This window comes from Mya arenaria, chromosome 7, assembly GCF_026914265.1.
Source record: "Mya arenaria isolate MELC-2E11 chromosome 7, ASM2691426v1".
In the NCBI taxonomy this organism is placed as follows: Eukaryota; Metazoa; Mollusca; class Bivalvia; order Myida; family Myidae; genus Mya; species Mya arenaria.
The window spans coordinates 13,902,623-13,916,329 of NC_069128.1; the positions used below are offsets into that span (position 1 = coordinate 13,902,623).

General features: G+C 45.4%; 1 protein-coding gene across 1 annotated transcript in view; it reads left to right on the forward strand.

Moving 5' to 3' along the window:
- The first annotated feature begins 1,154 nt into the window (after nt 1-1,154).
- LOC128240934 (mucin-5AC-like) overlaps nt 1,155-13,707 on the forward strand; it is a 26,123-nt gene continuing 13,570 nt past the window's right edge. The window contains exons 1-6 of the mRNA XM_052957927.1: nt 1,155-2,454; nt 2,572-3,276; nt 4,444-4,551; nt 5,869-7,023; nt 7,742-8,074; nt 8,493-8,750. Of these exons, the coding sequence (XP_052813887.1) occupies nt 1,155-2,454; nt 2,572-3,276; nt 4,444-4,551; nt 5,869-7,023; nt 7,742-8,074; nt 8,493-8,750 (3,859 nt within the window). The remainder of the gene's footprint in view (nt 2,455-2,571; nt 3,277-4,443; nt 4,552-5,868; nt 7,024-7,741; nt 8,075-8,492; nt 8,751-13,707) is intronic.

A 13,707-nucleotide genomic window follows, 5' to 3' on the forward strand; every position in this document is an offset into this window, starting at 1 on the left:
TGTTACATAAGATATATGATTGAAATGAAAGTGCATTTTCCCGGCTATTTTGTAAAAATATGTACAATGAAAGAGTTAAACCTGATATCGAGGCTTTAATAGACAAGAAAAAATAAAACTAGAGATTGTTTGACAACTGGTTTAATATGATAAGTCGCCGCCCGATACCTATCAGACATTGCATTACAATGTTTCTCGTTACAAAATAAAATGAGCGCTTCAAAAAACTGCAAATATCTAATAAGTAATGTTTCAAAGAAAGTAAAACCTTTTTTCATGCAATTCTTTGTGTCAAAATTGATTACCAACTTTCGGCTGATCAGATATTAATATCAAGTACAGAAATATGCATTTTTTTAAAGGATAACATGTAAAACCTTCTAATACCAAGCTTATGTAAACAATAAAATAAGAAATGCAGGTTAATGTAAGTCTCACTTTTAAACTTGTATGTAATGAGTGACTTCCATGACAACTTTGTGATAAACATTTTTTTCGCAAATGATACAAAAATTTATTCATGAGGATAACAATAATTCCTCTTTACACAACGATGGAGATAAGAACAGAATTGTAAATATAATGCTTTTGTAAATTGAACATTATGTAATTTGAACGTACTGGCTTCAATTTAGTCATGTAATTTAACTCACAATAGAACAGATCTCAATGGTTAGGATACCAATCAAAAATTTCATTGTTCTCAAAGCGTTAGTTACGCTTTTAGCCATAATACATCTTGTTTTAATGTAAACATGAACACTGCGAACACTGCGATCTGATCTTTTGTCAGCAGCCTTATGTCACTGGTTTCCACACATTACGCAAAAATATAGCTCATTCCAAGAAACTTTTTAAAAATGAATGTCAAAACGGTCAATCTGTGAACGTGCAGCTTAAATTTCAAAAGTGAGCAAAGTTTTCTAAAATGTCTTTCTAAATAAATTGAAGTAAACAAAATGTTATTTAATCCAACATTCTGACATTATTTGGAAACAATTACATTTTTAAATTTTAAACACACTTGTTGCCATAAACAAAGCATAATATACTACAATTATGTTTTAAGGAAACAAATACGGACAGGATAAAACATTAAAATGAAGTGGCACGTATGGATAGTCTTAGTGGCTTACATTACACTGCCATCGACAATGGAGACAACAGATACAGATTTTAGCACAGCTAACAACAAGCTAAACAGTAATTTCACAACTACGAAAGATGTGCAAACTAAAGATGCAATTATAAGCAAGCCTACTATTACCACAAAGGACGCAATGACAATCAGCCACACGTCAACTACGACTGCGCCTTATAACAACAGTGGTACAGAGAAAACTTCTGCTACAATTCCCACCACCACTACAGGTCTTAATACAGATGCACCATACAACAACAGTGGTACAGAGAACATTTTAGCTGCACTACGCATCACCACTATAGGTCATAATAGAGAAGCGCCATACAACAACAATGGAACAGAGAACTCTTCTGCTGCACTTCCCACCACAACTTCAGGTCCTAATACAGATGCGCCATACAACAACAATGGAACAGAGAACACTTCTGCTGCACTTCCCACCACCACTACAGGTCATAATACAGTTGCGCCATACAACAACAATGGAACAGAGAACACGTTTGCTGCACTTCCAAAGCCCATTGCAGGTCCTAATACAGTTGCGCCATATACCAGCAATGGACAAGAGAACACTTCTGCTACAATTCCCACCACCACTACAGGTCCTAATACAGATGCTCCATACAACAACAATGGAACAGAGAACACTTCTGCTGCGTTTCCCACCACCACTACAGGTCCTAATACAGTTGCGCCATACAACAACAATGGAACAGAGAACACTTCTGCTGCACTTCCCACCACCACTACAGGTCCTAATACAGTTGCACCATACAACAACAATGTAACAGAGAACACTTCTGCTGCATTTCCTACCACCACTACAGGTCCTAATACAGTTGCGCCATACAACAACAATGGAACAGAGAACACTTCTGCTGCACTTCACACCACCACTACAGGTCCTGATACAGTTGCGCCATACAACAACAGTGGTACAGAGAACACTTCTGCTGCACTTCCCACCACCACTACAGGTCATAATACAGTTGTGCCATACAACAACAATGGAACAGAGAACACTTCTGATACAACTCCCACCACCACTACAGGACTTAATACAGTTGCGCCATATAACAACAGTGGAACAGAGAACACTCCTGCTACACTTCCCATCACCACTAAAGGACCTAATACATATGCGCCATACAACAACAATGGAACAGAGAACACTTCTGCTACAACTTCCACCACCACTACAGGTCCTAATACAGATGCACAATACATCAACAGTGGAACAGAGAACACTTCTGCTGCACTTCACACCACCACTACAGGTCCTGATACAGTTGCGCCATACAACACCAATGGTACAGAGAACACTTCTGCTGCACTTCACACCACCACTACAGGTCCTGATACAGTTGCGCCATACAACAACAATGGTACAGAGAACACTTCTGCTGCACTTCACACCACCACTACAGGTCCTGATACAGTTGCGCCATACAACAACAGTGGTACAGAGAACACTTCTGCTGCACTTCACACCACCACTACAGGTCCTGATACAGTTGCGCCATACAACAACAGTGGTACAGAGAACACTTCTGCTGCACATCCCACCACCACTACAGGTCCTAATACAGTTGTGCCATACAACAACAATGGAACAGAGAACACTTCTGATACAACTCCCACCACCACTACAGGTCCTAATACAGTTGCGCCATACAACAACAATGGAACAGAGAACACTTCTGCTGCACTTCTCACCACCACTACAGGTCCTGATACAGTTGCGCCATACAACAACAATGGTACAGAGAACACTTCTGCTGCACTTCACACCACCACTACAGGTCCTGATACAGTTGCGACATACAACAACAATGGTACAGAGAACATTTCTGCTGAACTTCACACAACTACAGGTCCTGATACATATGCGCCATACAACAACAATGGTACAGAGAACACTTCTGCTGCACTTCCAACCACCACTACAGGTCCTAATACAGTTGTGCCATACAACAACAATGGAACAGAAAACACTTCTGCTACAACTCCCACCACCACTACAGGTCCTGATACAGTTGCGACATACAACAACAATGGAACAGAGAACACTTCTGCTGCACTTCACACCACCACTACAGGTCCTGATACAGTTGTGCCATACAACAACAATGGTACAGAGAACACTTCTGCTGCACTTCACACCACCACTACAGGTCCTGATACAGTTGCGCCATACAACAACAATGGTACAGAGAACACTTCTGCTGCACTTCACACCACCACTACAGGTCCTGATACAGTTGCGCCATACAACAACAATGGTACAGAGAACACTTCTGCTGCACTTCCCACCACCACTACAGGTCCTGATACAGTTGCGCCATACAACAACAATGGAACAGAGAACACTTCTGCTGCACTTCCCACCACCACTACAGGTCCTGATACAGTTGCGCCATACAACAACAATGGTACAGAGAACACTTCTGCTGCACTTCACACCACCACTACAGGTCCTGATACAGTTGCGCCATACAACAACAATGATACAGAGAACACTTCTGCTGCACTTCACACCACCACTACAAGTCCTGATACAGTTGCGCCATACAACAACAATGGAACAGAGAACACTTCTGCTGCACTTCACACCACCACTACAGGTCCTGATACAGTTGCGCCATACAACAACAATGGTACAGAGAACACTTCTGCTGCACTTCTCACCACCACAACAAGTCCTGATACAGTTGCGCCATACAACAACAATGGAACAGAGAACACTTCTGCTGCAATTCACACCACCACTACAGGTCCTGATACAGTTGCGCCATACAACAACAATGGAACAGAGAACACTTCTGCTGCAATTCACACCACCACTACAGGTCCTGATACAGTTGCGCCATACAACAACAATGGTACAGAGAACACTTCTGCTGCACTTCACACCACCACTACAAGTCCTCATACAGTTGCGCCATACAACAACAATGGAACAGAGAACACTTCTGCTGCAATTCACACCACCACTACAGGTCCTGATACAGTTGCGCCATACAACAACAATGGAACAGAGAACACTTCTGCTGCACTTCACACCACCACTACAGGTCCTGATACAGTTGCGACATACAACAACAATGGTACAGAGAACACTTCTGCTGCACTTCACACCACCACTACAGGTCCTGATACAGTTGCGCCATACAACAACAATGGTACAGAGAACACTTCTGCTGCACTTCACACCACCACTACAGGTCCTGATACAGTTGCGCCATACAACAACAATGGAACAGAGAACACTTCTGCTGCACTTCTCACCCCCACTACAGGTCCTGATACAGTTGCGCCATACAACAACAATGGAACAGAGAACACTTCTGCTGCACTTCACACCACCACTACAAGTCCTGATACAGTTGCGCCATACAACAACAATGGTACAGAGAACACTTCTGCTGCAATTCACACCACCACTACAGGTCCTGATACAGTTGCGCCATACAACAACAATGGAACAGAGAACACTTCTGCTGCAATTCACACCACCACTACAGGTCCTGATACAGTTGCGCCATACAACAACAATGGTACAGAGAACACTTCTGCTGCACTTCACACCACCACTACAGGTCCTGATACAGTTGCGCCATACAACAACAATGGAACAGAGAACATTTCTGCTGCACTTCTCACCCCCACTACAAGTCCTGATACAGTTGCGCCATACAACAACAGTGGTACAGAGAACACTTCTGCTGCAATTCACACCACCACTACAGGTTCTGATACAGTTGCGACATACAACAACAGTGGTACAGAGAACACTTCTGCTGCACTTCACACCACCACTACAGGTCCTGATACAGTTGCGCCATACAACAACAATGGTACAGAGAACACTTCTGCTGCACTTCACACCACCACTACAGGTCCTGATACAGTTGCGACATACAACAACAATGGAACAGAGAACACTTCTGCTGCGCTTCCCACCACAACTACTGGTACTAATACAGTTGCGCCATACAACAACAATGGAACAGAGAACACTTCTGCTGCAATTCACACCACCACTACAGGTCCTGATACAGTTGCGCCATACAACAACAATGGAACAGAGAACACTTCTGCTGCACTTCACACCACCACTACAAGTCCTGATACAGTTGCGCCATACAACAACAATGGAACAGAGAACACTTCTGCTGCACTTCACACCACCACTACAGGTCCTGATACAGTTGCGCCATACAACAACAATGGTACAGAGAACACTTCTGCTGCACTTCTCACCCCCACTACAGGTCCTGATACAGTTGCGCCATACAACAACAATGGAACAGAGAACACTTCTGCTGCACTTCACACCACCACTACAAGTCCTGATACAGTTGCGCCATACAACAACAATGGAACAGAGAACACTTCTGCTGCACTTCACACCACCACTACAGGTCCTGATACAGTTGCGCCATACAACAACAATGGTACAGAGAACACTTCTGCTGCAATTCACACCACCACTACAGGTCCTGATACAGTTGCGCCATACAACAACAATGGAACAGAGAACACTTCTGCTGCACTTCACACCACCACTACAGGTCATAATACAGTTGCGCCATACAACAACAATGGTACAGAGAACACTTCTGCTGCACTTCACACCACCACTACAGGTCCTGATACAGTTGCGCCATACAACAACAATGGAACAGAGAACACTTCTGCTGCAATTCACATCACCACTACAGGTCCTGATACAGTTGCGCCATACAACAACAATGGTACAGAGAACACTTCTGCTGCACTTCACACCACCACTACAAGTCCTGATACAGTTGCACCATACAACAACAATGGAACAGAGAACACTTCTGCTGCACTTTCCACCACCACTACAGGTCCTAATACAGTTGCACCATACAACAACAATGGAACAGAGAACACTTCTGCTGCACTTCACACCACCACTACAGGTCCTTATACAGTTGCGCCATACACCAACAATGGAACAGAGAACACTTCTGCTGCACTTCACACCACCACAACAGGTCCTGATACATATGCGCCATACAACAACAATGGAACAGAAAACACTTCTGCTGCACTTCACACCACCACTACAGGTCCTGATACAGTTGCGCCATACAACAACAATGGAACAGAGAACACTTCTGCTGCAATTCACACCACCACTACAGGTCCTGATACAGTTGCGCCATACAACAACAGTGGTACAGAGAACACTTCTGCTGCAATTCACACCACCACTACAGGTCCTGATACAGTTGCGCCATACAACAACAGTGGTACAGAGAACACTTCTGCTGCACATCCCACCACCACTACAGGTCCTAATACAGTTGTGCCATACAACAACAATGGAACAGAGAACACTTCTGCTACAACTCCCACCACCACTACAGGTCCTAATACAGTTGCGCCATACAACAACAATGGAACAGAGAACACTAATGCTGCACTTCTCACCACCACTACAGGTCCTGATACAGTTGCGCCATACAACAACAATGGTACAGAGAACACTTCTGCTGCACTTCACACCACCACTACAGGTCATGATACAGTTGCGACATACAACAACAATGGTACAGAGAACACTTCTGCTGAACTTCACACCACTACAGGTCCTGATACAGTTGCGCCATACAACAACAATGGTACAGAGAACACTTCTGCTGCGCTTTACACCACCACTACAGGTCCTAATACAGTTCCACCGTACAACAACAATGGAACAGAAAACACTTCTGCTACAACTCCCACCACCACTACAGGTCCTGATACAGTTGCGCCATACAACAACAATGGAACAGAGAACACTTCTGCTGCACTTCTCACCCCCACTACAGGTCCTGATACAGTTGCGCCATACAACAACAATGGTACAGAGAACACTTCTGCTGCACTTCACACCACCACTACAGGTCCTGATACAGTTGCGCCATACAACAACAATGGTACAGAGAACACTTATGCTGCACTTCACACCACCACTACAGGTCCTGATACAGTTGCGCCATACAACAACAATGGTACAGAGAACACTTCTGCTGCACTTCACACCACCACTACAGGTCCTGATACAGTTGCGCCATACAACAACAATGGTACAGAGAACACTTCTGCTGCACTTCACACCACCACTACAGGTCCTGATACAGTTGCGCCATACAACAACAATGGTACAGAGAACACTTCTGCTGCACTTCACACCACCACTACAGGTCCTGATACAGTTGCGCCATACAACAACAATGATACAGAGAACACTTCTGCTGCACTTCCCACCACCACTACAAGGTCCTGATACAGTTGCGCCATACAACAACAATGGAACAGAGAACACTTCTGCTGCACTTCACACCACCACTACAGGTCCTGATACAGTTGCGCCATACAACAACAATGGTACAGAGAACACTTCTGCTGCACTTCTCACCACCACTACAGGTCCTGATACAGTTGCGCCATACAACAACAATGGAACAGAGAACACTTCTGCTGCAATTCACACCACCACTACAGGTCCTGATACAGTTGCGCCATACAACAACAATGGAACAGAGAACACTTCTGCTGCAATTAACACCACCACTACAGGTCCTGATACAGTTGCGCCATACAACAACAATGGTACAGAGAACACTTCTGCTGCACTTCACACCACCACTACAAGTCCTAATACAGTTGCACCATACAACAACAATGGAACAGAGAACACTTCTGCTGCAACTCCAATCACAAGTACACGTCCTAATACAGTTGCGCCATACAACAACAATGGAACAGAGAACACTTCTGCTGCACTTCACACCACCACTACAGGTCCTGATAGAGTTGCGACATACAACAACAATGGTACAGAGAACACTTCTGCTGCTCTTCACACCACCACTACAGGTCCTGATACAGTTGCGCCATACAACAACAATGGTACAGAGAACACTTCTGCTGCACTTCACACCACCACTACAGGTCCTGATACAGTTGCGCCATACAACAACAATGGAACAGAGAACACTTCTGCTGCACTTCTCACACCCCACTACAGGTCCTGATACAGTTGCGCCATACAACAACAATGGAACAGAGAACACTTCTGCTGCACTTCACACCACCACTACAAGTCCTGATACAGTTGCGCCATACAACAACAATGGAACAGAGAACACTTCTGCTGCAATTCACACCACCACTACAGGTCCTGATACAGTTGCGCCATACAACAACAATGGAACAGAGAACACTTCTGCTGCAATTCACACCACCACTACAGGTCCTGATACAGTTGCGCCATACAACAACAATGGTACAGAGAACACTTCTGCTGCACTTCACACCACCACTACAGGTCCTGATACAGTTGCGACATACAACAACAATGGAACAGAGAACACTTCTGCTGCACTTCTCACCCCCACTACAAGTCCTGATACAGTTGCGCCATACAACAACAGTGGTACAGAGAACACTTCTGCTGCAATTCACACCACCACTACAGGTCCTGATACAGTTGCGACATACAACAACAGTGGTACAGAGAACACTTCTGCTGCACTTCACACCACCACTACAAGTCCTGATACAGTTGCGCCATACAACAACAATGGTACAGAGAACACTTCTGCTGCACTTCACACCACCACTACAGGTCCTGATACAGTTGCGCCATACAACAACAATGGAACAGAGAACACTTCTGCTGCACTTCACACCACCACTACAGGTCCTGATACAGTTGCGACATACAACAACAATGGAACAGAGAACACTTCTGCTGCGCTTCCCACCACAACTACAGGTCCTAATACAGTTGCGCCATACAACAACAATGGAACAGAGAACACTTCTGCTGCAATTCACACCACCACTACAGGTCCTAATACAGTTGCGCCATACAACAACAATGGAACAGAGAACACTTCTGCTGCACTTCACACCACCACTACAAGTCCTGATACAGTTGCGCCATACAACAACAATGGAACAGAGAACACTTCTGCTGCACTTCACACCACCACTACAGGTCCTGATACAGTTGCGACATACAACAACAATGGAACAGAGAACACTTCTGCTGCACTTCACACCACCACTACAGGTCCTGATACAGTTGCGCCATACAACAACAATGGAACAGAGAACACTTCTGCTGCACTTCACACCACCACTACAAGTCCTGATACAGTTGCGCCATACAACAACAATGGAACAGAGAACACTTCTGCTGCACTTCACACCACCACTACAGGTCCTGATACAGTTGCGCCATACAACAACAATGGAACAGAGAACACTTCTGCTGCAATTCACACCACCACTACAGGTCCTGATACAGTTGCGCCATACAACAACAATGGTACAGAGAACACTTCTGCTGCACTTCTCACCACCACTACAGGTCCTGATACAGTTGCGCCATACAACAACAATGGTAACAGAGAACACTTCTGCTGCACTTCTCACCACCACTACAGGTCCTGATACAGTTGCGCCATACAACAACAATGGAACAGAGAACACTTCTGCTGCACTTCACACCACCACTACAAGTCCTGATACAGTTGCGCCATACAACAACAATGGAACAGAGAACACTTCTGCTGCACTTCACACCACCACTACAGGTCCTGATACAGTTGCGCCATACAACAACAGTGGAACAGAGAACACTTCTGCTGCACTTCACACCACCACTACAGGTCCTGATACAGTTGCGCCATACAACAACAATGGTACAGAGAACACTTCTGCTGCACTTCTCACCACCACTACAGGTCCTGATACAGTTGCGCCATACAACAACAATGGTACAGAGAACACTTCTGCTGCAATTCACACCACCACTACAGGTCCTGATACAGTTGCGCCATACAACAACAGTGGTACAGAGAACACTTCTGCTGCAATTCACACCACCACTACAGGTCCTGATACAGTTGCGCCATACAACAACAATGGTACAGAGAACACTTCTGCTGCACTTCACACCACCACTACAGGTCCTGATACAGTTGCGCCATACAACAACAATGGAACAGAGAACACTTCTGCTGCAATTCACACCACCACTACAAGTCCTGATACAGTTGCGCCATACAACAACAGTGGTACAGAGAACACTTCTGCTGCAATTCACACCACCACTACAGGTCCTGATACAGTTGCGCCATACAACAACAATGGTACAGAGAACACTTCTGCTGCACTTCTCACCACCACTACAGGTCCTGAATACAGTTGCGCCATACAACAACAATGGATACAGAGAACACTTCTGCTGCACTTCTCACCACCACTACAGGTCCTGATACAGTTGCGCCATACAACAACAATGGAACAGAGAACACTTCTGCTGCACTTCACACCACCACTACAAGTCCTGATACAGTTGCGCCATACAACAACAATGGAACAGAGAACACTTCTGCTGCACTTCCCACCACCACTACAGGTCCTAATACAGTTGCGCCATACAACAACAATGGAACAGAGAACACTTCTGCTGCAACTCCCACCACCACTACAGGTCCTAATACAGTTGCGCCATACAACAACAATGGAACAGAGAACACTTCTGCTGCAACTCCCACCACCACTACAGGTCATAATACAGTTGTGTCATACAACAACAATGGAACAGAGAACACTTCTGCTGCACTCCACCACCACAACAGGTCCTAATACAGTTGCGCCATACAACAACAGTGGAACAGAGAACACTTCTGCTGCACTTCCCATCACCACTACAGGTCATAATACAGTTGCGCCATACAACAACAGTGGAACAGAGAACACTTCTGCTGCAACTCCCACCACCACTACAGGTCCTAATACAGTTGCGCCATACAACAACAATGGAACAGAGAACACTTCTGCTGCACTTCCTACCACCACTACAGGTCATAATACAGTTGCGCCATACAACAACAGTGGAACAGAGAACACTTCTTGCTGCACTTCCCAATCACCACTTACAGGCCTAATACAGTTGCGCCATACAACAACAATGGAACAGAGAACACTTCTGCTGCACTTCCCATCACCACTACAGGTCCTAATACAGTTGCGCCATACAACAACAATGGAACAGAGAACACTTCTGCTGCACTTCCCACCACCACTACAGGTCCTAATACAGTTGCGCCATACAACAACAGTGGAACAGAGAACACTTCTGCTGCACTTCACACCACCACTACAGGTCCTAGATACAGTTGCGCATACAACAACAATGGAACAGAGAACACTTCTGCTGCACTTCCCACCACCACTACAGGTCCTAATACAGTTGCGCCATACAACAACAATGGAACAGAGAACACTTCTGCTGCAACTCCCACCACCACTACAGGTCCTAATACAGTTGCGCCATACAACAACAATGGAACAGAGAACACTTCTGCTGCACTTCCCACCACCACTACAGGTCCTAATACAGTTGCGCCATACAACAACAATGGAACAGAGAACACTTCTGCTGCACTTCCCACCCACCACTACAGGTCCTGAATACAGTTGCGCCATACAACAACAATGGAACAGAGAACACTTCTGCTGCACTCCCACCACCACTACAGGTCCTAATACAGTTGCGCCATACAACAACAAGTGGAACAGAGAACACTTCTGCTGCACTTCCCATCACCACTACAGGTCCTGAATACAGTTGCGCCATACAACAACAATGGAACAGAGAACACTTCTGCTGCAACTCCTACCACCACTACAGGTCCTAATACAGTTGTGTCATACAACAACAATGGAACAGAGAACACTTCTGCTGCACTTCCCACCACCACTACAGGTCCTAATACAGTTGCGCCATACAACAACAATGGAACAGAGAACACTTCTGCTGCAACTCCAATCACAAGTACAGGTCCTAATACAGTTGTGCCATACAACAACAATGGAACAGAGAACACTTCTGCTGCCAATTCCCACCACCACTACAGGTCCTAATACAGTTGCGCCATACAACAACAATGGGAACAGAGAAACACTTCTGCTGCACTTCACACCACCACTACAGGTCCTGAATACAGTTGCGCCATACAACAACAATGGTAACAGAGAACACTTCTGCTGCACTCACACCACCACTACAGGTCCTGAATACAGTTGCGCCATACAACAACAATGGAACAGAGAACACTTCTGCTGCAACTTCACACCACCACTACAGGTCCTGAATACAGTTGCGCCATACAACAACAATGGTACAGAGAACACTTCTGCTGCAACTTCACACCACCACTACAGGTCCTGATACAGTTGCGCCATACAACAACAATGGAACAGAGAACACTTCTGCTGCACTTCACACCACCACTACAGGTCCTGAATACAGTTGCGCCATACAACAACAATGGAACAGAGAACACTTCTGCTGCACTTCACACCACCACTACAAGGTCCTGAATACAGTTGCGCCATACAACAACAATGGAACAGAGAACACTTCTGCTGCACTTCCCACCACCACTACAGGTCCTAATACAGTTGCGCCATACAACAACAATGGAACAGAGAACACTTCTGCTGCAACTCCAATCACAAGTACACGTCCTAATACAGTTGTGCCATACAACAACATGGTAACAGAGAACACTTCTGCTGCACTTCACACCACCACTACAGGTCCTATACAGTTGCGACATACAACAAACAATGGAACAGAGAACACTTCTGCTGCACTTCTCACCACCACTACAGGTCCTAATACAGTTGCGCCATACAACAACAGTGGTAACAGAGAACACTTCTGCTGCACTTCACACCACCACTACAGGTCCTAATACAGTTGCGACATACAACAACAATGGTAACAGAGAACACTTCTGCTGCAACTTCACACCACCACTACAGGTCCTAATACAGTTGCGCCATACAACAACAATGGTACAGAGAACACTTCTGCTGCACTTCCCACCACCACTACAGGTCCTGAATACAGTTGCGCCATACAACAACAATGGTAACAGAGAACACTTCTGCTGCACTTCACACCACCACTACAGGTCCTATACAGTTGCGCCATACAACAACAATGGAACAGAGAACACTTCTGCTGCACTTCCACCACAGTCTGGTACTAAGTACAGTTGCGCCATACAACAACAATGGTACAGAGAAACTTCTGCTGCAATTCACACCACCACTACAGTCCTGATACAGTTGCGCCATACAACAACAATGGAACAGAGACACTTCTGCTGCAATTCACACCACCACTACAAGTCCTGATACAGTTGCGCATACAACAACAATGGAACAGAGAACACTTCTGCTGCACTTCACACACCACTACAGGTCCTGATACAGTTGCGACATACAACAACAATGGACACAGAGAACACTTCTGCTGCACTTCCACCCCACTACAGTCCTGATACAGTTTGCCCATACAACAACAATGGAACGAGAACACTTCTGCTGTGCACTTCACACCACCACTACAGGTCCTGATACAGTTGCGCCATACAACAACAATGGACAGAGAACACTTCTGCTGCACTTCACACCACCACTACAGGTCCTGATACCAGTTGCGCCATACAACA